The 27,949-nt window shown below is 45.0% G+C and overlaps 1 protein-coding gene across 1 annotated transcript in view; it reads right to left on the bottom strand.

Moving 5' to 3' along the window:
* Positions 1-26,927, bottom strand: part of LOC119395750 (glutamate receptor ionotropic, kainate 2) — a 44,052-nt gene extending 17,125 nt beyond the window's left edge. The window contains exons 1-8 of the mRNA XM_049416764.1: positions 26,810-26,927; positions 13,757-13,893; positions 10,699-10,862; positions 8,983-9,247; positions 8,096-8,274; positions 7,329-7,382; positions 6,639-6,800; positions 2,125-2,283 (exon numbers count right to left, since the gene is read on the bottom strand). Of these exons, the coding sequence (XP_049272721.1) occupies positions 2,125-2,283; positions 6,639-6,800; positions 7,329-7,382; positions 8,096-8,274; positions 8,983-9,247; positions 10,699-10,862; positions 13,757-13,838 (1,065 nt within the window). The 5' untranslated portion in view covers positions 13,839-13,893; positions 26,810-26,927. The remainder of the gene's footprint in view (positions 1-2,124; positions 2,284-6,638; positions 6,801-7,328; positions 7,383-8,095; positions 8,275-8,982; positions 9,248-10,698; positions 10,863-13,756; positions 13,894-26,809) is intronic.
* Positions 26,928-27,949: the final 1,022 nt, after the last annotated feature.

Below are 27,949 nucleotides of genomic sequence, written 5' to 3'. Positions count from 1 at the left end.
GCTCGCCCCTTTGACCGCGTGGGTATCGACCTCTACGGCCCCCTCCCGTACAGTGGCTCTGGAAACCGATGGATTATTGTCGGCGTCGATCATCTCACGCGCTGCGCTGAGACTGCAGCTCTCCCGGCAGCGACCGCCCGCGAAGTTGCACTTTTCATTCTTCGCAGCTTCATTCTACGCCATGGTGTTCCGCGGGAACTACTCAGTGATAGGGGTCGCGTGTTCCTGTCGGAGGTCATCCAAGCCCTCCTCGCTGAATCCAACATCATTCACCGGAAATCCACTGCCTACCATCCACAGACAAATGGTCTCACTGAACGGTTCAACCGCACACTCGGCGACATGTTGAGGATGTATACCTCCTCCGACCACACCAACTGGGATACTGTACTACCTTTTGTTACGTTCGCTTACAACACCGCGACGCAAGCGACTACCGGCTTTTCCCCGTTCTTTCTCTTGTACGGCCGCGAACCTTCCCACCCACTGGACACCATACTCCCGTACCGACCTGATGCCTCTGAGTGCACTCCAGTTTCTGAAGTCGCCATATACGCCGAAGACTGCCGTCAGTTGGCTCGTTCCCTGACAGGTGAAGCACAAGGTCGACAAAAGACGCGACATGACGACGTTCATCACCCAGCCCCTACGTTTCCTGCTGGCTCTCTTGTTTGGCTTTGTTCTTGTTCACCTGCAACTTTGGCTCACACCCACTGTGGGGGATTGGCCTTTGCAAACTGCCCACTACTTCGTCTTTGCGAACATCCCACTACGATCCATCACCGATCCATTATTTCACCGGCCATAAAGCCGTTATAATGAAGGGGGAACGGAAGCCATCTTTGCAAACTGCCCACTACTTCGTCTTTGCAAACATCCCACTACTACCCATTACCGATCCATTACTTCACCGACCATAAAGCAGTTATAATGAAGGGGGAACGGAAGCCACGTCTAGCTACCACTTACGATTAATAAAATTTCTTGTATAAATATATACAGTGTTTGTCACCTCTTTGATGATATGCTGGGCTATCGCTTTGATTACTGCTGGGCGAAACCACTGAATATTTCACGGTGTAACCATGATTGCTTCAGGAGCTTCGCCCAAGCTCTTCATCATTCACCCGTGGATACGCTGTGAATTTTTTTTTTTTTGCGTTCTCCAGATTACCGTGTGAGAACGCGATTCGTCTCCAACCGCGTAAATTGGGCTAAGTTGACGCTTTGCATCTCTTTAGAAGTTTACATCATGTGCGGCAGCGGAAAAATGAGCCGTGCGATGCGGCGTGCTAACATATTAGTTTTCATGTGCATATTTAGTAAGAAATAATGTCATTTTAACCTGCAGAAAAAGATTTTTTACCCTGGGCCAGTTCGTAACGGTTTTTGAACACCTTTAACACAGCGCAAATGAGACAAGGACAAAAGAAGAGAGGAGAAGTGCCCACGTACACACACGTACACACGTTGTAACGTTACTTAGCTTCTTAAAATTCTGTGGCACTGTTATGCGCGAATTCGACCGTCGATTCCTTCACACATATGATGCATCCCAGTACAGACCAACCACTACGATATTTTTGGCTTCACAACGGTTCGTGTAATAAACACTCAATCGAAAATCGTAATGTAACTGGTACAATATAAGTCAGCAGCATGGAGAACTGGCTGCGTACAATCATCATATCTTAAGGGGCGAAAATACTATTGATACTGATGTAGGTTGTGGCGTTGAGTACTTGCTTGCTAAGAAATAAATATGTCGTCCGAGAAGACGACAACCTAGAGCATTCTGTCACATCCCTTGTAGAATACGCAGAAGCTATGAAACTTGCGTGCAAGCTTCGTAAGCGAGAAGATCCACAATCTATGATCATTACTGTATTTCGTTATTGGTTAAAAAACTAGAGGGCCCGATGCACCGCTGTTTACGTTTGTGTGAATTCATGGCAAATGTTTTGGGAATATTGGTGTGGGCACTACGTAGATATTGAAGCACTGGCCACTTTCGGTATCTTGTAGGATTATGATATCATTCCCCGCCTGCCACAGCGTCACCACCATCATTGCAGCACTATCCAATATCATCCCAAGCTCTAGCCACGGGCACGAGCCACTCACCATTCGCATGTACTTGACGAAAGAGTTTCCCTGAGACCAGGGTTCCTCGGTTTCGCACGAAAGTGGTCGCACTTGAATCTTTGGTCCATTGTTCGGTTGCAGGTCTCGAAGTGCCGTGGCGAACAGCCGCACGGCGTCGTACATGAGAGCAACTTTCGTCTGTTGAGAAGAATCATGCGAGAACAACGATATCACTCAGACTGAAACGTCTTTAGCACAGAAACTCGCCTTCTATACGCGTATACCCTTTACGCAAGGATTCACGTGAAATGATCTGTCTTACAACGCAGCTTATTGGTTTTAATCACTTCACTTATAATCCGAAATTAGTAAAGGTCAGTGATAATGGTTACTCCAGATGAAATGCCTAGAGACTAGGCATTTCACCAGACGTTTATTTTATAGCAGCTGCCTTTCGATTTTAGGTTATTGTTACCCTAGAAGGAAAGAGTTAGCTTCGCCGCAAGGGCGAAGCAATGAATGCGATAGCAGCAAATTGCAATGTTATACGAGCTCCTTTAGCATCGTACCTGGCGTAACTCGAGAAGACTATGGCGTAAGAAACGCCGCCGCTGCAGCGAGTGAAGTGACCTTCGTGCTCTCTGTCGCTTCAACGCAAACTTACCGATTAGAAAAACTTGGAGGACGCTTGAGCTTCGCCTTCAAGAGTAGAGCGCGATACTGTGATCGGGCCCCGTCCGCATTACCTTCTCAACTGCTAGCCTAGCTTCGGTTCTCGGTGCATGCCACAACCGTGACGTAAGGAAACGAACGAATGTGCGCGTAACATTAGCATTTTCAAACCATCCTAGAAAGCCTACTGCAAGTACAGTTGTTAAGTGTTCATTGTGTCATAATTCTTCCTATTGCGAATCAGCGAAGGGCCCACTACGCTTCCTTAAGGTAACACGCGAGCCTACAGAGCTGCTGACTTTGTTGGTGTTTTTGCTGCTGATGATGATTAAATATGTCCGAGCGCTTTGTAATTGGTGGGCCTTTAAAACACCCACTCGTTGCGCAATTCACATGTTTTGACGCCTGGTGCGATTTTACGCTTCTGCCACGCAATAATCATGCGTTAAGGAGACTCCTTCCATTACATGACAATCATAGTGTTTTTCCCGAGGCAGTTTCAAGCAATACCGTGGTTCTGTGGTAGAACGCCCGCTTGCCACGCAGGCGGCCTGCGTTCGATTCTCACTCGACCCTAAGCCTTTAATTATTAATTTTATTTTTGTCTTTCTTGATTTTCCGGGCGCTGACAAGGTGATGACTTTTCGCTCGCAACGAACGACCCCGATGCCGACACCGACACCGGAATTCCTGCGAAACGAGCTCTTTAACGCTATCGCGATAATACAGCGCCTACAAAGGTATGAGCCGGCTCTTGATCCCTGTCAACATAAAGGCGGCCACGACCGGTTCATCTAAGTACGGAGGTTCTGCCGAAGCCATGCAGCTCCCCCCCACCCCCGCCCCCACCCCATCGCGCGACAAAAGACGGCGGGCTTGAGCCGCGATCGTCAGCTGCCCTGGCACGCTCTCACTAGCGCACAGAACATACGACGCGCGCTGAGATGTAATCAATTTGGACTTTATATGGAACCTCACGGTAGCGTCGATAGCGACGGCAAAGGCAAAAGTTCGACGGGAGTGTTTATGTAACTGCTGTCACAATAAAGCAGTTGAACAGCAAATGTATTCAATAGTTTTAAGGAACACCGTTTACGAATCCTGCAGAACGCCTTGCTAGCTATATATTTCAAAACCACACTAATAACGAAAGCTCAGCTTAACACAGGTGGTGCGGTTAAATATATAGAAACGGACATTTTTGTTCCACACAAATCAAATTTATACGTACCGTTAAATTCTTCGCATATTTCCAGGCACAAAGAAGGCGGGAAGAAAAGAAAATATTTCTTGTTAGAGACTTAACTAATAGTGCGACTTACACCAATCCTTCACTGAGTGGGCAGTTATAATAACCATTATAACAGCGTCACGCAACAACTTCGCTGGACACCACTTAAGCTTTCTTTGGTGACCGGTGTATACGTACTCCTGCACACGCGTGAACCACAACAATATCTACAAAATAAGTCTGGTTATAGAGTCGGTAAGCTTATAATGACTTAATGGCCTCATGAAACGTTAGCCTTAAAAACGTGGTGTGCTTTGGAAATGTTCACGTGACCTTGCTAAAAAAGTTAAGGCTGTTAATTAGATATGACAACTTAAAAAACCATCTTTTGCAGTCGTTTCACTTGTTGTCAATTAGGTATACTTAATGCGGCCTGATTTTGTCATTTCTGCTCGAATAAAACATGCATGCAGACGAGTAAAGAGTGAACTACGCTGCAAACAATAAGGTAAAAAGATTAGAATTACACTGCAGTCAAAACAGTTCTGAAATGGTCTTTGAGGGACGATTCCTCAAAGCCGCTTAGGTCTGCGAAGTGGCATTCTACGCTCCTGTAGCTGAGTACTATGTCAATCTAAAAGATGAAGAAATTGGGGCCAGGCATTCGTACCACCGCATCGCGTATGACGATTGTCATCATTTTTCATGGAGCACTCATACACTCATCCAATGCTTCCGCACGTAGAGGGAGAACATGATTAAGACGCTATTTTCTTCAGCCCCTTTGGAGAACACGTCTCAGCTCTCAGCGTGCACTCGATAACTACATATATTCTTGACTAGATGCGTGTGCGTGTTTACTACTTGCAGATTGGATTGCTAAGGTACAATGTGCTTGAGAAATGATTAATAAATATTTACGAAGACATATTTATATAAGTTACTATATATAACATTAATTAGAACTAACAGCAAGAAAGCTAAGGCAGGTATAGGGCATGTTATTTGTAGTAATTATGACGTAAAATGTGAAGAAAGTAAGCCAGTAGGAGTAAGCCAGTAGGCAGAAAAAGAGTGTTCAACCCTCGCTGTCATAAATACTAGCGGCGCTAACTAACACTCCTAGGTTTAAATGCACATATATACCCGATAAAGTGGACGGGAGGGTTACCGCCGTAGCTCAGTGGTAGAACATCGGACACGTTATTCGAAGGTCGCAGGTTCGGCCCCTGCCGGCGGCAAGTTATCTTTCCGTCCACTTTACTTTTTTCCGCATTTTACATCACAATTACTACAAATAACATCCCCTATTTTTTCTTTGGCATTATTTTATGTTAGTTCTCAATAATATCGTGTCCAACAAAGAAAAAAGGCCCTAAAATTTCCCCTTCTTTCGTTACAATATATAAGCAATCCTCTCGAATTCCACTGAGCTGAGGCCACAGCACGCCAATTTCTTCTAGATATTTGTAGGAGTATGTATTCTAGCAGGCAGACTTTTGCATAAATGTACTAACGAGAGTTATGCACGGCACATCTGGAAACATTCGATACGAGAAGCAATCGCGGCACTATATGAAGTGACTCAAGCGCTGAAGAAGTGCGGCAAGTTTTACGCAGTATTCTCTAACAGTGTGTATGAGCATAGAGAGAGAGAGAGAGAGAAGGGTAGAGGAAAGACAGCGAGGTTAATCGAGAAGAACTCCGGTTGGCTGCCCTGTACTGGGGAAGGGGAAAGGGGTACGAGAAAATGAAAGAGAGTCGCTAACGACACTACAAAGTCACTGTTAAAAGCATTGTGTGAAACCAGACATAACTTTTCATTTAGTCCGGTTTGCCGAAGAAACCGCAGCAACGCCCTCATAGCCGCTCGCGCTGAAGACCGGGTAGGCCAGTGCCCTAGAGTTTTGTCCTCTGTTAGAGGCCCGTTGTCTTGCTGGCCCAATGTGGCTGAGAGGGCTGCCCTTTGGGTGTCGAAACGGGTGCATTCGCAGAAAAGGTGCACGATGGTTTCGCAGCACCCGCAGAGTTCACACAATGGGCTATCAGCCATTCCAATGGTGAATGAGCATTGTGGCTGCATCGGACACAGTCATAGAAGCGTTTTCGTTCGTTTTCGGAGTTGAGCGTCGTCCCTTGGCCTTAGCGGCTACAGAGGGAGCGAGCACAGAAAGATCTGGCTCGGGCGGCTTGATCAGTCACGCTACGCTCTGAATTTGCCGATGCTGGATGGATTGCTCTAAAACATTCGCTCCTCAAACAGAAAACAATCCGAAGCCGGAAATAAAGAAGAAATGGGGATGGCTTGTAAGCTGTAACATATAGAAGCAGCTGCAACCAAGATTGCGGAACAGCAACGACACGAGCGCTATTGCATTCGTCGTCCTCGCTTAATCGCCTTTCTGGAGCATTCTTGTTCCTGATGGCTTCTAACAATATATTGAAAATAAAAATGAAAAAATTAAGCAATGGGTCTGTAACAGTACGTAGTACATGCCTGTCTCTCTCGCACTGTTTGCCTCAACGGATCGCCAAATGAGAAATCCTGTAAAGCTGCGCACGTATTTCGCATCCGTGATTATCGTAATGTTTGTGGAACAGCGTCTTTGTGAAGCAGCGACTGCGGACCCTGAAAACAGCTGCTTATTACCCGGTACAAGTTGCCTTCGCCTTTCTGTCCATGGCGTAGTCGCCGCGTCATCCAGTCCCGGGCCACTTCATCGAACTCCTTGGCGTTGGTGTCGACCAGGCGGAAGGCCGAGATATTGGTTCCGCCATACTGGAAGTCTTCCATATCCACTGTGTGGGCATCCTGGGCGACAAGAGCAACGAAGTGCTTGAAAATTGCGCAACCATGGCTATTCTTTATGTGCGTGTTTAAAAAAAAAGAAAAAGATTTAGAGTATACAATGCATTCTGTGGGAGATGTAAAATGCCCAAAGACGTTTCCTTCGTTAAAAGTTACGTTTGCCAAAACAGATATTAACTAGTAATGGTCCGTAGATACAGGACCTCACGACTTCTACTACTCTAGCATGGCGTTTAGCCACATTTCTACCAATGTTTTACAGCGATATCTGCAAGGAACTGTAGCGTGCACGAAATATTAGGGCATGAAGCGACTTCTTTTACACTTTCATTCTTCAAAGCACACTCGTAAATTATGTCAAACGATCTCTACGTCAACGACGGCTACCACAGTCATTGCGTGTGCCAAACCTCCTTGGTGCTACAGGTTTAATGCCGGCCCTGCCACGAAAGCGTCTAAAACGAGCGCACTCATGGTCTGTGGAAGAAATAAGTGGTCATTCATTTACTTTTTTCAGAAGATGACACTCACCAATGACGTGATGAAGTAGTTGTGGTACTCGGACATCATGTCAACCTGCTGGGCCTGTAAGTTTCCAAATGGGTGAAAATCATCATAATCAAAACACGTACATAATATTGGGACAAAATGAAGCTATCGCAACGATACAGTGTGATCACAATGTAGTTCATCATCTTAGAGCACCCTGTTTTGCATGGCTTCTTGTCGGTGAACGTGTACCCAAGAATGCTTCTAACCGAATTCATACACAAGAATGCTGCAAGGTCCTGAAAGGTTTGCTGGCGGTCGCTCTGCATTAGTACTGCATTTAATAATGACTGTAACTCAAGAGAATCATGCTAACTTAATTTTCTGATATTAATGCGCATCACCTCTCGTATTCACGAAAGCATCTAACTATAAAACTATTCACAAGAAAGTTTCAGCCAATCCTAATGCGAGACATATCGTTAGCGGAGCCTTCTGGCCAATGCCAAAGGTATTTTTGGAACTTAAAGCTTTGTGAGCTGACCGCAGAAAGCAGAAAAGCTAAGGGGAGAAGAAGGAATTAAAGAGATTAAAGTGGGCCGCATACAACGCTTAGCAAGTAATGCAAGTATGTAATGCTCATGGCATTGGGGCCGAGCGTGAACAGTGCTGAACGTATAAGACATGCCCCCCCCCCCCCCCATGTATTCCAGAACAAATCTCTGCTCTAACCTCTTCGTCCAGTGAGCTCAGATTGCAAGTGAGCTTACTAAACAGTTCATGCACCCAGACAGAGTGTTGATACTCACGTGTTTGAGCGCCGTGTGGACGTGCTCGATGGGCACGTCGAGTACGATGTTCTTGATGCCGCTCTTGCCGACGTCCTTGAGCACCTTGCGGTACTCGACGCCCGGCTCGAACTGGCGGACGACAACCTTGCGCTCGCGCATCAGCGGGTCCTTCAAGATCTCCTGCAGCCGGATCAGCGCTGCACCGCGGTTATTCGAGAACCCCATGTAAAATGCAGCACGTTACAGTTAGATCCACGCAGCACTTGATGGGATCAACAGTGGTTGAATAAAAGGAGTGTCAAGCTGGAGGTAACATTCTGAGAAGACGACATCTAAAGCGCAGTATCTGCTACCGCCAAGCAGTTGTCAATAGTCCTACTGATGTTTTCTTGTCGGACCTTTGGTTCTAGCCTGACGCGTCTTTTTGGACCCGTCTCATCAAATATTTAATAATATGCGATTTGCTGTTATTTTGGGTGTGGCATTTAGTGGCGTCAACTCGCGCCACTGAAGCAGTATCGAAGTACGAAGAGCTGTGCAGAAATAGGTGCCCGATCGCGCGCCGGGTTGACAAGGCTTCAACGCATGCGGAGTACGGCACCTAAGCCAGACGTTGGCCCGCTACTGCAAGTGCGACCACAGTTATATCAATTTAAGGCAGTATTCTGTCATACTCATCGATGGCCTTCAAATTCCAGAGTACCCCCTCCATATTTTCTAAAACGCTTATTGTTCCGTTATACCTGTACAGTGAGCTCTGGTTCAAATGACTCACGTACACTTCAGTGCAGACGGCACAAGCACGTTCTTCCATACTCAACGTATAAACGAGGTTTCTTAGTCGTGCAGGGAGACGACTGCTGGAATCATCTGTAACTCATCCTTCCGTAGCAGCGAATGCTTACCGTCGTTCTCCTCGTAAAGGACGGCGAAGGTGCGCCAGTCCTTGTGCTTAATGAAGTCCAGGTACGCCTTTCCCAGGGCGGCCGGGTGTGGGAACAGGTTGACCGAGTGGTTGTCGGGCCTCACGCGGTAGTCCCAACGGGTCTCCATGTGCGGAACGTCGAGCACGGCACATGCCGACCGAACCGCAGCGCTGGCCTCGCCCGACTGCGGTCCGAATACGGCCGCCACGCCTTCCTCGAGCAAAGCGCACACCTTGCGCGATGCCTGCGAGACACGGTAGCACGCCGCATTTGACTACCTTCCCTATCAGAGATGCGGCGAGGTCATTTGATTGTCTTAATAGACTAAGTAAACAGAGAAAGGTGAATGTACCCCCACGGAACGGAATCAATTGAAGGACATCTGTTCAGCTGCGTTTGCACGTCGATCCACGCCATTCAACTATAGTACCTACCATACTATATTATATAGATTTAGCCAGCTGGCGTGAGAAGAGCTAATCCCAATACCTATAGGTTTAAAGCGACAATGATAAGCTCGCTCGGTGTGAAAAAATTGGCAACTCCCACATAGGGCTGAATTTGAACTGTCAGAGTAACTTAACGAAGAAATTCTCGACAACAAATATGAGAACCACAGCAAAATTTCGCAAATGTCAATTGTCGTCTGTTCCTAATTTTGTGTTGGGGCTCGGCCTACATGTGAAACGTCACGTACAAAAGCCGAGCAACCCATATTCTTCAAATGAACGTATAATCATAATCGCCAAAGGATAAAGACATCTTCCAGTCACTTCCAGTTACTGTTGTCTTGGGCTAGCTGATACCGAGTTCTGCCTTCAAATTGCTTATTTTCAGCACATCGCTTAATTATCTGCCGTTTTCAACTGCGCTTTCCTTCTCTTGGCACACAATCTGTCACTTTCAAACCACTGGTTATCTGCCCAGCCCGAGGCATGATCTATGACACTCCTTTTTCTTCTATTAATGGCAACAAGAATGCCGGTTACCTTCATTCGTTCTTTAATTTACACCGGTGCCCTCCTGTCTCTTAGGGTCAATGGCATGTCAATCACGGCACCATTTTTTCGAGCACTGTGTGCAATAGCCGAGTTCACCGCGTACGCGTAACGCGCTTGACCAATGGGGACAGCGTGCGCTGCAGGAATGACCCACGGAACTTACGCGGCAGTCAGTAACGCTCTTACGTACCGGGTGGTGCTAGAGGCGGCGGTGGTTGCTTTCGTTATTTCAGGATTTATGCACATACGGTACTGGTTGCCACTTTCTCACTCAGATAGATTGCACAATTACTGAAATCGTTCTCTCCGTATTCGCATATCAGTTGTCTGTCAAAGCTTTACGTGATCGCCTACGTGGCCTGCATCGAAAGGACATGGTGCCTTATGTGTGGGTGGCATGGGAGACTCTACATCCAGGCCACCCTCGGGCCGCTCTCGGGAACTTTTCAAATGCGCAGGCGTAGGTCGGCGGCAAAAACGATGCCCTGGAAGCTGTTGGGTGGCGCTACGTTACCATTTTAAACTTCGAAGGCCAGAAAAATTCCTTTCTCGATTTTACAAGCTACCCGATGTAACGAAATAATTCGAGCGTGGTTATCACTTCGCTAAATCTAGTTTCAACTGTAGTAGTCTGGCCAATGCCAAATTTCTTTGTGAGGTAAGAATGGAAAGGGGACTCGGACCCCCCACGTACTTGGAAGGAGTCGAGGCGCTCAGTGTGCTCGACGCGGGCTAGAAGGCGTGAACCCGGGGTGACAAACTGGGCGCCGGGTTCGCCCAGCCCCATGGTGTTGATCCGGTCCACGGCCGAGCTGAAGGCCATTTCGAGCACATCGTCACCGGTCTCGAAGATGCCGCCTGTGGTAGAGATCACAGACGTGCCAAGGTTGAATTGCCCCTCGTTTTACGACAACGCCTCGTCAAATCGTCTCGTTACGTGTTTTCTAAACAATAACATAGCAATACACGTGATCTATCAATCATCTAGACATAATATTTTTTTACGAAAATAGAAACTTGTGTATGCCTCTAAGAAGGACGCAGTGTAAACAACCACAACTCAGTCTCATATAAACTTGATACGAACAGAGTAGAACTAAGCATACCAGAATCTCCCCCTGTATGCGTATGAAGAAGCCTGGAACAGGCTACCAGGCAAATTACATATAGTGTCGAAGTTAAGGTTAAAACTTCACAAAGCCACGTGATTTTTAAACCCTTGCGGTGAATTACAGACTGCAGTGCTACGGTGAGCCGAACTGCAGCGAAACACTTAGAGGACGCTTAAGCTTCGCCTTCAAGAGTAGAACGCGATAACCTATAATCGGTCCCCGTGCGCATCACCCTTAACCGTACCGCAAAGAAATGAACATTTGTGCGCGTAACATTGGTCGTTTTAAACTATCCTAGAATGCCTACTGCGATTACAGTTGCTAAGCGCCCACTATGCCATAATTCTTCTTTCGGAGAAGTACTCACTACGCGTCCGTAAGGTGCCACGCGCACCTGCGCAGCTGCAGACTTTGTAACGGGTGGGCAGCTTTAAACCGCCCTCTCATTGCGCAATTCACATGTTTTGACGTCTGGTGCGATTCTACGATTCTGTCCCGCAGTATTACACGCGTTAAGGAGACTCCTCCCTCTACATGAAATTCTTACAGCATTTTTTTTTTTCACGAGACAATTTCAAGCACTGGCATGCCTCCGTGGTAGAACACCTGCTTGCCACCCAGAAGCCTGGGTTCGTTTGTCACTCGAACCGAAGATATTTTTTTTTATTAAATGTGTTTAAGGAGAGGTTGCTGCCTATACATGGCTCTGGCTACTCCTCTTCCCTTGCTTATTAATTAGCGTCTCGAACTTATACATAAAAGTAGACTCACTCACGGCAATGTTCTGTTAAAAGGAATGTTCTCACGTCATGCATAATGTCCACGTGTCGACAACAATGTTCACACACAAGACACACAAGAAACGTTCGCACTTGGCCGAAGAGTTCATCTTACAGTCCTTTGTATAATGCGATCACATCACGCAACAGTCACTGGGCATTGCTTTATTATTTAATTTGCATCTACCTCGAATTTTCACTCACGGACAACGCGGATTTTTCGGACTTTCTGCGCAGCGAGCTTTTTAACACGATAGCGTTAAAAATAAGTTTGCAAGTACCAGCAATAACTATTCCTTATAGTACAAGAAGCCATCTTGGGTACAATGTATGTGCATGTATACTCAAGGTCATATTACCGTATTTACTAGAATCAAAGCCGATGTTTTTTTTTCGAAAAAAACGATGTGCGAAAGTGGGGGTGGGGAGGGGTCGGCTTAGATTCGAATACAATGATTAAGTTTTTTTTTATTGTGGCCTTGCAAATTTCGGGGGTCGGCCTACAATCGTGGGCGGCCTAGATTCGAGTAAATACATAGTCCTCTACCCTGAGCCGTTTATTCAGCGTAGGCTGAAGTAATATTGACCTGCATTTAAAGGGCAACTTTTTATGGCATGAAACGCGTTAAGAATGATTTTGAGACGATTTGACTTCGTAGCACGCAAAAAAAAGGACAAGACAAAAACCACGTTTCCCTTTTGTCTTCATTGTTTACGCGCTATGCATTTACGTCATAGAATACCAACTGGGCCAATCTTTAAGAATGTTTGAGAACATATGTTACACTGCAAACAAAAGGAACAGCCTTTTGCAAAGGCTTTGTTAAAGCAAACCGTAAATCACCTAATAGTCTATCTATATTCTACTCTTTATTATATATTATCCAACGATTTGCAACAGCTATTACAGTTCATGGCGTTTCATTGCGTTTATTGCGGTCCTGGGTTCGGTTGCAGGAGGGCTGCTCCTTCAACTACTAAATTTTCAACTTTAGAACTTCTTCAGGCTTTGTTTTCATAGCTTCATGTGATAAAAACAGGAAGGCAGACGACATTTTTACCCATTCGATGGAGGCGCAATGTTTGAGGCCCGTGTACTTAGATTTAGGTGCGCGTTAAAAACCCCAGATGGTCAAAATTTTCGGAGTCATACACTACGGGGTCCCTCATAATCATATTGTGGTGTTGGGACGTAAAACCCCAAGAATTATTATTAAATTTCTTTTGTTCTCTCCACCTCGCTGATTTTAGTAAAATCGATATCTCTTTAATTCGTTGTAAAACATTCCGCTAAAAGAGCCTTTACGACTACGCAGCGAATGAAATGCTGCTGAATTAGATGGAATTAAAAATTTCCGAGATAGCTGAATCTTCAACGATTTTAAGGAGTCCAGTACTACTAAAGATGTCATATTAACGGAACTTAGTGCACTGGCATATTTCATTAATAGGCTTTTGCACACCTCTCGCTTGCACTATCCAAGATGGCCGCGTTCTCGCTGAAATCCTTATTTATAAAGCTTGCGTGGCGACAGGAGTTGAAAGGAGCCGGAATGGTGCCGCCAGTCAACATGTTAACATCTTAATTAGAGTTCTAACTCTTGGTCTGCCATTTCCGTTGTGTGAAATCATAGATGGAGGCACCTGCCTTCTTTTTTTGTCGCTTAAAAGATGGGAGCGTGATTGGAGGTACCTGGATGCAGGCAGGAAATTATGAACATTAAGTTCTGTTAGCAGTAGACAACCAATTCCGTAAAATACTACGCATTTTCTGCAAGTAGCAGGTCTGCGCCGAATAATTTGAACTTTACCCCGCTGGGGACAACAAACAAAGCATACGGATGCTGGACGAAGCCCTTACCAATCTTGATGTCAGCCATGGCTGACCAGCTGCCTAGCAACGGCAGCAGCAGCAGCACCGGGATGAGCTTGTGCTGCCGCATGGTGGCGTCCTGAGCGTTGAGCGTCGCTCAGCCAAGCGGGGTCGTCATGGCAAGCCTGCAACATACAGAGAAATAATTTTGTCACAAGTATATGCATATCGCTGTCCGTGATTGGCAAGATTTAGCGCAGTACCTCGCCACGATAATGCCTCGCAGTAATTTGGGCTAACCAGTTAGGTCAACATGAAGTTTTATGTTAACAACGTTGCTTCAATGTAGTGAAGCACTATCAGAAAGTCAAAGATTGGATTAACGAATCACTGTCCCTCCTTTACTCGGCAGGTAAGACGTAATAATTCCCCACCCTCGCTAAACCATTGTGACTACCGTCATCATCAGCACCGCCGCCGTATTTCTGCGCACAAGGAAGGCGTAAGGAAAATACTTCGCTTGTTGCTTAACTGAATAAACAACTGATAAAAAACAAAAAATAGCGGGAGACAAGAAACACAAATGACGAAAGACGGGAGACAGAGCCCCCGCCTTCGCATTTCTCGTGCAATATTCTTGCTGTTGAACAACTGTGGCGCCATTTTCTGCAGCACTTTTCTTGGTTACTTATGTGTGTTAGAACTAATCCATGGAGTGTTTATTAAACTTGCATGCGCATAAAATATATGTCAGGAAACTGACGCAGAAACGACAAAAAAATACAGGACCTGCCACATTATTAGGATATCCATAGTTTTGTCGGCCGACTGAGGCAAGTATCGATAATAAAGACAGGTCTGGATCATGCGCAGCTGCGTTGGAAGTCGCTGTAGGAAAATTTCGCGTAGAAGTGCAGTGTTTGTTGAATTAGGTCTGGAGCGAATGCTTACATGCGACGTAATAAGTGGGTAGGTTCGCCATCACCGAGCACCTCCAATTTAAAGGGTTGCTGTAATCGGTGTTGCTCCGTTTCGGTAGTGCGCCTGATCAGTGCCTCCTTCAGGTGGTCATAGGGGCTTTCGGCAGGCAGGAAGGGTGGAACATTGCGAACAATCGCAGCAGTGTGAGGCGGAAGCGCTCCGACGACATGGTCGCACACGGTCAACTGTGAAGTGAGGCGGTGACAACGGAACAAGAATTTTGCGGTGAAGCACCAAAGTTCCGAATCCGACGACCAGAACTCGGCTAGCTCGAGGGTGGATATCTAGGGCTCGCGGGGTTGTCGCGATAATGACGGTACCCGACAAGCGGCCATGGCTTACTAGATCGAAGGCGGACTGGAGACAGCGGCAGGCCCGACATGAAGTGGTATTTGTTTGAGTACGTTGAAAGTAACACTCCGGACTCACCTACAGACCTACAGGCGATGTGATCGTCTTAATAATAGTAGAGCAATTCAACCTTATTTCACACGCACGAATGCTTTCCGCCACTCCTTTTTCTCAGACACAATAGAAATGTGGAATAGTTTACCCAATGCGGTTGTTCAACAAACAACGTCAGTGAATTTCGAAAAAGCGTTAGACAGTTTTCTTTGTAGTGATGCGCGCTAAATTCTGTTGTGAGCATTTATTCGTCGATTTTTATCTGTATAGTCATTGTTGTTTGTTTCTTATTTTTCTGTTGTTGGGTTATTCATCTCTTATTTCTATGTGCTTTTGAATGTTTCTTTTTTCTTCGAATGCTATGTATTATGTGAAACCCTCCCTGTAATGACCCCAAGCACGGGGTTGACTGTATCAAATAAATAAAAATAAAATAAAACATGCGTAAAGTGCTTAAGTCACCACGCACTATCCTTCACCACCGGAGTCGTGACCAAGTCGCATAGTTACCAAGTAGAAAGAAAAAAGCAGTGGTTGTTGCGAAAGGATGCATGACGATGGAAGACGGTTGATAACCGTCGGCGGTATTGTGTCCCGATTTGGCCTCATGGCAACCATTCCTTGTTATCAAGGCGCCCATGGTGGTGCGCGCCTTCCATCCTTCGTGGAAGGAGCGAAGGAAGTATCGTAGAGGAATCGTACGAAACACAGCGTGGAAGCACATGGACCAAGTCTCACGCGTTTCCATCATTCGTACCAAACCTCACTGTCGCTCATTGATCAATCACTCCAGACGTTTGCATCACTGGATCGTGCTAGAAGACTGGTGCTCCTCCTTATTCAGGTATTCCCCTTACCGCACCGTAACACCGTGGACTATTCCGATCGGGGGAAAGCATCAGATTTAGCGCAACGTCGCGAGCAGGTCAGGGTACCCACCTTTCCAACACCCGCTTTGGTCCTTGGTGCGGGAAGGCTCGAGGCAGTTCCGCTTACCATTGTCTTTTGATTGGCATACTGACATTGCGGCGTTACGATTTAGGCACTAAGAGCTCAAAGCTGGTGGTTCGTTCACATGCACGGTGTTTTCAGAAAATGTGATTTTTCTTTAAAGTTGAGGAAGTGCCATAAACAACAAACGTCCTACAGGCTGTCTTTGCAACACACACACACAGGCGATTTCATCGAATCAATGTTGCAGTGTTGCTGCAGTATAAATCAAACAAAAATAAAGACTTTTTATAAAAAAGAGCTTGACACGGCGGTTAAGCAAAGCTGCTCTTCTGCTGAAATAATTTTAATCACTGCGACAACTGTTGCATGCAATAGGAAGCGTCGAACAGAGCTTAGCGGAATTATCGCGTTACAGAAACGAAATTATTTCCCACCTTAGTCGGAGAAACGCAATTTTTCTAAGCTAGAGCTGGAAAGTTTAGTGAAAGTTCAAGATTTTGTTTCAGACAATGACATGCGATATTTGATGTTTCTGTCATAGTTTCCTTCCTTTCTTTCATTCACGTCAGAGGCTTTCATTGGTAATAAACTTTAGAATAGGTTAGCCTTCGTTATCGGGACCACTTGGTGAGGAGTCCTCTTGTTCAACAGCAGGGAGCCACAGCACTTTTTACGTGCCGATATCACTGTTGTCTGTTTCTTCTTCATTTTACTGCGCCTCATCAATCCCTTTCTTTTAAGACATTTCTGTACTCAAACCCGGGTCTAATCTAAAGGTAGGAGTAAGGCGTAATCAGTTACACCCACTAGCGTAAATCAAAGAGTGTCCTATTTATGCCCTTCCTCGCGATATTGGCGGGCGAAAACAAGAGTATCGGTGCCTGGCAGAGTAAACAAGTTTACCCTGGACATCGGTGACGACAAGGCCGTATTGATCTCCCATCTTAGAGCAAGCGTCAGTCTGTACACCCACTGGTAACGTCATCACGACCGGGGTTATTGGTCAGCGAGCAGAAGCCTCCATGCGCTGCATTGGTCCTGACAAGACAGTCTACTCTAGGGCTGTGTGGATCAGCAACGCAACCTGACTACGACACGTAGTTTGGGAAACGTTCCAATCGCTTTTTTTCTTTTGCACTGAACAGCACGCAACACGCCCGACAATCCCAGAACGCGCGAAAGAGCTATATATACGTCATCCCAAGGTCCACGTCCCACAAAAGAAAAAAAAAAGAAAGAAAAAAAGTAAAGCAAGGAAAGAAAGAGAAAAAAAAATTACAGCATATCCACGGGTGAATGATGAAGAGCTTTGGCGAAGTTCCTGAAGCAATCATGTGTACACCGTGAAATGTTCAGTTATGGTCCCTTGAATACTGGCTAGTCTACCGTCCGCGTGGCGCACCGTATGGGAAGGGGTTGACGCTTTCTAAATGACCCCGCAGGGGGCGCTGCGCGCTTTCGGAATGTCACCCGCTCATTGCTCTCGCCTGCTTAGTGCTTGTTCATTGTGTTGTGTTGTGGTGCTGCGAATCGTCCGTTGTGTTACTACGACCACAACTGCGACGGCGTGTTTGCTGGACTACGTGGACCTCACCTCATCAGTCTGCGGGAACGAATGACCATCCAACTGCAGCACAATTTTTAGTGATAGTTAGTTCACTGGCGTTTTATAACATTGCAAAACCACATAAATCAGGAAATTGTGTCCCAGAAGTTATCACTGCTCTGGCTTCTCTTCCTGAGGTACAAACGGAAAGCAAGATTGCTGTACTGGATAATTTGATTGGTGGAGGAATGTTCGGTGATGCTGAAAATGCACTGCAAGGTTGCGCTTTGCGCAATATCACTTCGTCGGACCATGCTTCGTCTGTGACGGCAAAAAGCCATGAAATGCTTATTTATGATGTGGCAGGGTAGACAGTAAGAAAGATCCTGAGGAAGACTTCCTCTAATGAGTGTACATTGTTGCTCTCTGTGGAAAAGCGCGGTGCTGTGGATGATGCTTCTCAATCCACATCAAATTTTGACAATGGAGGTTTGCTGTGCCCTTCGGGCCCTCTTAAGGATATTATAACCGTCCTTGAGAACAGCTTCACGACATTTTTCAGCGTAAATAAGCTACACGAGCAAAGAAGATGACTCTTAAGGGCTCGTTTTTTTTTTTTTTTTTTGTGAAACACTATTTAATGAAAACTAACAGACAATAATGCCAGGGAAAGTATACGGGATGTTATTTGTAGTAATTAGGATATAAATGTGAAGAAAGTAAAGTGGACGAAAAGATAACTTGCCGCCGGCAAGGACTTTGTTCACATTCATATCCTAATCACTACAAATAACATCCCGTATACTTTCCCTGGCGTTATTGTCTGTTAGTTCTCATTAAATAGTGTGCTACACGAGCAAAGCATTCTCGACTTTGCCGATTCCATTACGTGGGTACAGCTGCCTGCACTAACATGCACAGAGCTTGCACAGCAAATTACATGCCAAATAGTGAAGTTTTACATTCTTCTACGGCTGCGCTTTTTTGTGAAGGCCCATTAACAATGAGAGAACAGCAAAAAAAAAAAGAGCAGCTGAAGCATTTGAAAATGAGGAGATGTAAATAATTTTCCTACCTGTGCAATTCTTCATATTTATTTGCTTTCATAACCACTTTCGTTTCGCTGTTTTAGTTGTCATTTTTTTACGCTCATGCCAATAAAATTTTTGTAAAAGAAGTAAACTGGTTCTTTCAATGTCAGTTGGTGCTGTGCCACCTGAGAAACAACCTACGCACAGTACTACCATGCATTCCTTTGATATGTGTGCCTCGGCAAAGCAAGCCTTTGCGAACGAAAGCACGTGAGAACGTGTTAATCGAACCGGTTAATATTTGCCATGGGCATAATTATGCTGCAGCAAAAAAAATATTGCAAGAAATGGTCAAGCTGAACTATGCTGAACGTGCGCCCGCGCTTCGGCGACACGCAGCTGGTCGGCGGAGCGCCGCTCCCCAGCATGACGACTGCTCGAAGCGCCAACACCCGCATCATTCGGTAAGCGTGCTCGCTCTCCTCGGCGGACGGTAGACTAGCCAATATTCTAGGGACCCTAGTTCAGTGGTTTCGCCCAGCAGTAATCAAAGCGATACGGCACTTTGATTATTTTTCCTTTTTCCGTTTTTTCTTCTTTTTTTATTTTTTTCGATTTCTTACTTTTTATATCATTTATTTATTTATTATTTATTTATTTATTTTTATTCTTTTTCTGTTTTCTTATTTTTTATTTTATTTTTCTGATTTTATTTTTTTTCTATCTCTATGAGACAGCGCCATCTAGTATATCGTCACCCAACTGCAGTTTGCATGCATCTCTATAAGACAGCGCCATCTATTATACTGTTCGGGAGATACTGCCGGTTACGCCTGACACGAGACAAGGTTAGACTAAGAGGAGCTACGCCCCTAAAAAAGCACGACACAAACCGAACATAATGCCTAACTCTCTCCATGCAGCGAAGTAAAAGTTCGCGACACAGGTGGTCATTTTTTTACTAACAGTGAAGCACAAAATACGCGACGAAAGAAAATCAAAGTAGACGGTAGAACCGGCTATAGACTATGTTACGCAAGGCATATGGGCGCCGCCATCATGGGCTGCTAAACGAATGTTTTCTTATTTTTGTATCCCCTAAGGCGAACTGAGAAAGTCAGAAAACGTCGAATGCACCAACCCAACAGCTTCACGTGTATACAGGGGCGTAGCCCCGTTAGGGCACACCGGGCCCGTGACCCCCCCCCCCCCGAAATTTTTTTTTGCCATAGCATAAGAGCAGAAAATGACACTCGACCACATCTGCCTGCTCGTCCCCACTACAGATCAAGGAGGTGCCCCCCCCCCCCCCGAAAAAAATTTCTGCCTACGCCCCTGTGTGTATACGCGCACCGTAACACTGTTCATTTAGTTGAAGATAAAATACGGCAAAGTTAGCAGCCCAGCATGGCGGCACCGAAACCCATCCGTAAAATAGTCTATATATTCTAATGCGTTTCACGTTGTTAAACATATACTTCACCAACTAGCCCAGGAGCGTGCTCTGCTAAAGTGTCCTTTTTTATGTATTAATTCGTAATCGCGCCACCACGAAAACCATTGTGTTTCGGAGCATCATCCCTGTGACGTGTATACGTAATACGAAAACAAAGAACAAGAAGAGAGGAATATTCAAGTAAATTGATCTGGCAACTTATACAAGTCGCTTCGACAAGGACGCTTGAAAAGTCGCTTATACAATGGCGTTTTTGTTTTACGTAATGACTTGAAATAATGATTTTCGCTGCTATGAAGTCTGCCTTCTGGCTGGAATATTTTATAACGAAGCATGGCGGTCGACTCTCCCCTGCGCTTGGCCAGTGCTCAATTTACATAAAGTGTAGCTTGCTATTTGATTTCAGTAATGGGGGGTAAAAAGAAAGAGATGATAGAAAAGGCGATGTACGTTTATTTATTTATTTATTTATTTATTTATTTATTTATTTATTTATTTATTTATTTATTTATTTATTTATTTATTTAATAATTTGTTGACTTAGTTAGTTAGTTAGTTAGTTAGTTACCTTCATTTATAAAAAAGCAAGCAAGCTTAAGATTCTCGATGGTCGTGGTTGGAGCGCATTAATCCTGACAACCTGGGGGTTGCCAGCGCGCACCCAAACTGCACTGAGCGCACGCGTTTTGCGACTGCCGCTGCCAGTCAACCATCTTTAAACTAGCATAACCAGTTACGCCGTATGATAATGCTGATAGGTATACGATATTCTGTCGCAACACTTATTCCCCTCACTTTGAGTGGCCGTCTTGAATGAGCGACGAGGCTGGAGCTTTAGAGTAGCATACCAAATATCCTGAACTGAAAATTTGTCAACCACAATAAACGTCCCGCACTTGACAGAAACATATGTCGAAGCTGGAGTAAGTTCGTACACAAACAAGAGACGCGGAACTGATGTTTGCTCCGCCATTCATGCATTTGCGACTGAGCCCCACCGATTCGCCTCACAAATTTGCCTCTTTATGACCGGTACTTACCTACGGAACAGAAACCTGGAGACTTACAAAGAGGGTTCAACTTAAATTGAGGACGACGCAGCGAGCGATGGAAAGGAAAATGATAGGTGTAACCTTAAGAGACAGGAAGAGAGCAGAGTGGGTCAGGGAACAAACGGGGGTTAAGGATATCATAGTTGAAATCAAGAAGAAGAAATGGATATGGGCCGGGCACGTAGCACGTCGGCAGGATAACCGGTGGTCATTAAGGTTAACTGAAGGGATTCCAAGAGATGGCAAACGCGTGAGGGGGAGACAGAAAATTAGGTGGGTAGATGAGATTAAGAAGTTTGCAGGTATTACGTGGCAGCATAAAGCACAGGACCGGGTTGATTGGCGGAACATGGGAGAGGCCTTTGCCCTGCAGTGGGCGTAAACAGGCTGATTATTATTATTATTATTATTTTAGCAGCGGAGCTGTTTGTGCCAGCCGTTGGTTGTAATCCGTCAACCGGCACGCGCTCTGTTCGTCCTCTTCTTCATCTTCTGCTTCGCTCACAGAACACGTGCGCCAATTCGTCAGGCGTGGGATGCAACGACTCTGATGGGCAGAGAACAAGTACGGAGTAAGGGAAAGAAAGAGACCGAAAGAAAGAGAAACATTCTTGGTGAGAAAAATTTCTTGATGAGGCAGGATTCGAACCCACGCACCCGCGATCCGAAGGCGAGCATCTTAACCACTCTGCTATCCACAGCCTTGTATAGTATAGTATAGTATAGTATACCAAGGAGGTGGGAAAGGAAAGTTAGGGTGAGCAGGAGAGATGTAAGGGTGAAGAGAAAGGAAAGGAGAAGGGGCGAGAGTAGAGCATACCATAGAAAAAGAGAAAGAGAGGAACATAGAGAAATAAAGGTAAAAAAACGGAAAGAGAGAGAAATATATAGACGGAAAGTGAAATAGATAGAAATGAAGAGGAAGCGAGTAATAAAGAGAGAGAGAAAAAAAGGAAAAGAGAGAAAGAAAGATAGAAGGCGAGAAAACTATATGGAGAGACAAAGAAAGAAATAGAAATAAGGAGGGGTGGAGACAAAGAACACATAGAAAAAATAGACAGAACAGAGAAAAAGAATCAAAGAGTTGAAGAAAGATAGAGAAGAATAAAGAGAAACAAAGATGGCCGCCCAGCTCCGCACTTCCTTCAGGCTTGGGACCATTAGGGCGAAGCTGACTTAATTTTTTCTTTTTTTTTCTAATAACGATCGGCGTTCTTCGTGCTGCAACATTTATCACCATTTCACAAATTTTTGTCCTGTTCTAGTATACGCTGCAGTGGTTTGGAGTCCCTGCAAAAAAAAAAAAAAAACGCCAGGCCTGCGCTGAAACCGCAGCACAGTCACAGCGAAAGCTGGAAGAGCGGCGTTTCTAGAGCTCGTTGTATGCCCTCTTGGGGCTACTAATAAAAGTACACTAGGATGGTACCCACTACGCCATAAATCACAATTTTGTGAAGTTGGGTAGCACCTACTAAGGCATTATTCGTCATTCTGCGGAGAAGCGAGGCACCAGCTACACGTCTGTAAGGCATTATGTGCACTTTGTTGACGCGACGACTGATGACGATGAAGAATTATGGCTCCGCCCTTTGTAATGGGTTGGAAGCTTTAAACGGATCACCAGTTATGTAATTTGCATTGGGTGACGCCCGGTCGGTATTTCCCTCTCCCGCCATGCTGTATAACATACGTTGACGTGGGAGAGAGGGGGGGGGGCGAAGAACTTTATTGAGACCCCGAGGAAATGGATCATGCACTTATGGGCTTCCTTGGCAACCAATACAAGTGCACTTGCGAGGAACCCACTACGCTATAAATCATTGTAATTTTTGAGAAGTAGGGAAGCAGGCACTATGCCATTTTTCGTCATTCTACGGAGAGCCGTGGTACCTGCTAAACGCATGTAAGGCATTATGCGCACTTTGTTGATGCTGTGCCTGATGACGATGAAGAATTATGACGGAGCCCTTTGTAATGGGTTGGACGCATTCTACAACCTACTCGTTGCGCCATTCGCATTGTGTGACGCCTGGTTACAGAATTCGCGTTGTGCGACGCTTGGTGCTTATTTTACTATTCTACCACGCAATATTGCATATGTTAATGTGGTTCCTTCCCGACATGAAGCCTGTATAGGGTCTTTTTGCAAAGCAGTTTCAAGCACCGGCATGGGTCAGAGGTTCAATACTGGGCTCCCACGCAGAGGACCCAGGTTCGAACCTGGTTCCATCCTGGAATTTTTCTCTTATTTCGTTTTTTTTTTCTTATTTCGAACGAACGGCCGCTGAAATGATCTCATAACAGCTTTCGCTGTAAAAGGTCTAATCACTAAACAAGAAAGAATTCAAACCCTCGCGGCCTGATTCCTATGTTCTAGGCACAGAAAAAGATCTCACGCAGTCACCGAAATGTTAAGTTCTTGTAATTTGGAACTATAGGAAATTAGGCGACAGAAGACCAGCATAAAATTATAATCTTTGATTCTCAAAGATCATATGAATATTTATAAAAGCATGTAAAGTACTCACGGGTTGAAAGAGGACAATGTAGGGCTGAGTAACGCGCACACTTTCATTTCCACCGTCTTCAGTTCGGGTCGTATCGGCGTAATTTCGACTGGAACGCGTACATTAGAGCCAAAATTATATTTAGAGGCCAGATTCGTCGCGACATGAGGTGGTTATCTCGAGCAATAGCGAATGTCAGTCGTTATACTAAAAAATTGATGTCGCGTTTGAATCTGTGAGTACTGTGCATACGAGTACATGGTTACTCAGTAAGAGAATAAATTAAGGTGCAATCATCAGATGTTATGGCGCCCGCACAAACGTCCTTGGGTATTCGCGCTTTTCTGATGTTATCGAAAGAAGGAATGGACTACCTGCACGTATTGCTGAGTGCACCTGTGTGTAGGCGTTTGAAGCCTTTCTTGATAGTTATGTCCCTCGAAATTCATTCGATAGTCTCTTGATGTTCTACGTTGCTTGTCATGCCACTTTTTTACAATTTTCATATTTTCCAATGCTGTTTTGTTAAAGTTTGACGTCACCTCAAAGTTCCTGCGATATCAATTGTTACTTGATGCATTGCGTCTCTGTAATTATTCTAAAATGAGGGTTAAGAGTATGCTATGAGAAATAAATAAATGATTGAGTTCGAACGCTTCGCTACAAAATAAATAAATAAATAATACATTCTGCATCACTCCTGAAAATTTACATTCTAACATCGTATAAACCATCCATATATTGGTCAGTCCCTGACTATGGGTAAGAGATAAATTTCCCAATAATAACAATGCCGACAATAACAACGCACGAGAGCTTCGTAGACAACAAAGTAAAGACACAGTCCTACGCAGCAGCAGCTCTTTAGAAGAGAAGACGTCGTCTTCAAGCCGACTGCTTATCGCAGCAAATAGCGGAACCTGGCGAAGCCTCTCAGTGTGTCGGTTTCTTTTCTTGCACATATCTTAGAGCTAACGATGCTTTAACAAAATACGAAGGAGGCACTTGCCGAGCTCCTGTGACGCGAGTAACACCCATCGTTTCGGATCACGCCGCGCTGCCCAGCCACGCGTGGCTGGAAGGGAGCAGCAAAAATTGTGTGACACAGTTCCGCAGCAGCTTTCTTTCACGAGTCCCCGAATAATAGCAGGTGTGCGAGCTTCCAAAAGAGGCGTGCGCATAGCTCAGACCTCGGCTCGTTCGTCACGCGCACAGCATCTCCGAGACAAGTGCGCTTTTGTGCAGCGAGACAGACGAGATGCGAGACGAACACAATTCGGATCTATAGCGCTGCACGAAGGCTTTCTGTTCCTTGTTACAATGTTGGTGGCAACGCGACCACGTAAAAAACTGGCAGCTTCCTCCGCAGTAGCGAGTAAGTCAACTATGGTACTTTGATTTCTATTTACTTATTAGTGCACATATACTTCACTCATGCCGGTATACAGGGAAGATACAACAAAGCATATACTGCACACATGAATGAGCATAAAATAAGTAACTGCATCTTGCAAGTAATCAAAGTGAGAGCACAGTAAATGGAACACAAGCACAAATATGCTTTTCAATAAACAGAGAACAAAATAGAACATATGAATCAAACATAGAATTCAGAACCCATTCTGTGACACGCTTCCCGCTCGAGGAAAAAAACACCGAACGTATAAAAATAAATCATATCTATCTATCTATCTATCTATCTATCTATCTATCTATCTATCTATCTATCTATCTATCTATCTATCTATCTATCTATCTATCTATCTATCTATCTATCTATCTATCTATCTATCTATCTATCTATCTATCTATCTATCTATCTATCTATCTATCTATCTATCTATCTGTTTATCGAGCAAAGATGCGTCGGATGTTCTATGTCACATTGCGAACGGAAGTGTTAAGCGCTGTGTAACTATTAGTAGTGCAGGTTAGAGTCCTGCACAGTGTATGCTTGTCCATGTGGCGTTTGAACTTTGAGTCAGCGCAGTCATTTTCTTGGGCAGCAACCTGGTGCCCTTAAAATTGCGCATTTGATGAAACATTTTTTAAAGTAAGAAACTAAAAAGAAAGTTCGTATCATACATTCTTGCCATCACGTACTCAGTATAATTTCGCAATGTCACGGCTGACATGTATGGCGCAGTCAGTCAACGTTAAGCGGGTGTCTCTCCTGTGTGTTCTGTCAATGTTGCACAAACCCCCACACCATACGTTCTACCAACAAGGCCAGTCTTCAACCCTAGCTTACAGCACAGCTGGTATTCTTTCTTGGACATACGCACTGTCGTTGCAGGTGCAGACCACCTTTATCTTCTTTCTTCGTTTATTTTTAAAACCTCCATTCACAGGTGCGTGCGTTGCAAGTAACGTTGCTAGCACTACAATTTCCAATAATTGTTCACATTGCGCTCTCAAATTCGAAGGTCAAGACAAAATTCCGAGTTAAACAACAATTAAATGGCTTTCGTAATTTTCATAGATGCATTATATACAGTATCATACTACATTGCCTAAATTGGTGCGCAGCCATTTCAAGGGAAACATCTTTCTCTGTAAAAAAAACATTTTTTTTTCAATGTCGCATAACGTACTACCGTGAGAAATATGAGCTGAAACACCAAATTCATGCTTATTCAACGATTAATTGTAATGTACTGGTATGAATGTGGCGTATTGTATAGCCACTGCATAGATACATTTCCGCTTGATCATTCAGTGTCACGAACATTTTCACGCTTGCCAACAGCGTTTACTCGCTGTGACCCTTAAAAGGTAATTTTGAGTGTTCGATCTCATATTGCTGACGACTATAGATGATTTTCTCAAGAGCTCACGCTCTCTCATATCTCAAGCGTGTTGGTACAGTAAACGGCCTGATGTGAGTACACCTGCACTGAGGGACAACGCGGACCAAGCGTCTAGACGGAGACCGCAGATCATTAGGTACGTGCGTGCGTGCGACACAAGCTCATCACTGCAAGCAGATGGGAACGGAAGGGAAAGGGGGATGCACAGCGATCTCGACGAATCGCGGCCTTCTACAACGCCGCAGAAATGCGGATGTGTGCTTTCGCTTTAGAAGGTTTGCCCAAGCACCTTGTATAGTTCTCAGGTACGCCTCTGCGTAACGTAGGTGAGCCCGAAGAAGGCATGAAGGAAGGCTTACCTGTCGGCCGGCGCGTCCGTGTCCCCGGGAGACTTCACCACCGGAGCACGGGGAGACTATACGGTTGGGCGCAGATGCAGCCCGCCGACGATCCAAGATGGCGCCGCATCGATCGGTGCCGCCGCAGCATCCCGTCTCCCACCGCTCCTTTTGCTCCCCTCTCCCGACCCTCCCTGACGCGCCGCCAGGGAAGGAAAGGGTGCAGAGGTCGAAGCCTCGACATACACTCTGCAGGCGTCGCGCCACTGTAGGCGTCGGGCTAATATAAACGTTACAACACGCCTAACTAAAACTTTTATCGCCATACAAGGGGCAGTCTCGCTTCTTGATATTTTTGTTCGGATTCATAGAAGTTAAAAATCTTACATATTCATAGTGGTGGGTGACACAATCTGCTCTAAAACTAAACCATAATGCGCATCACTTGCTCTCTGTTCGCTAATCTCTACCCTCTGAGTTGTTACCTCAATTTTTATGTGTCTGTTCCAGTAGGAAAGGGAACGCCTAGTTAGTATTCCATCGCTGATTGCAGGATAGTTCAGATGTTAAATAACGGCAAAATATTGTTTATCAATACGTATCTACCCAAGAAACCTCAAGAAGCATATAAAACCGATAAAGTTAATTAAACATTGAAATCACGACGTCTTCTACTACGCGGTCTCTGTTCCCCTTAAACCGTAGGCAACACATAACTTTTGGAGCACCGCATAAAACTTCAGCTTTGAGACGGCGCCTGCATCGTCTCGTCGTATTCAGTACACCGAAGTAATACTGCTACTCGGCATAGATGGAAAATAATGTGTTAAGAGAAATTTATTATATCATAGACGGTTAACATATCAATAACAATTCAACATAACATTTCTGTGCTATAGATATCCGTTTACGAGAATCACAATACAGACTTCAGTGACATTGGCATAAATCAAGACATGAAATGACGTGGAGGCAACAAGTACAATTCATGTGTCACACATTTACACACATATACGAATAATTTGTCAAAAAAAAAAAAATCTGCGTACACATATGCACATTACATGGTCAAACAGAAAGCACAGATAAGGCGTGATATGTACATTTTGCGTATTGTCCAGGCGTTTTTCTGTCAGCTACAAACCGAGAGGACAACACCAT

Source organism: Rhipicephalus sanguineus, chromosome 6, assembly GCF_013339695.2.
Source record: "Rhipicephalus sanguineus isolate Rsan-2018 chromosome 6, BIME_Rsan_1.4, whole genome shotgun sequence".
Taxonomy (NCBI): domain Eukaryota; kingdom Metazoa; phylum Arthropoda; class Arachnida; order Ixodida; family Ixodidae; genus Rhipicephalus; species Rhipicephalus sanguineus.
The sequence above is the reverse complement of the archived record's forward strand: the minus strand, read 5'-3'. Positions and strand labels throughout refer to the sequence as shown.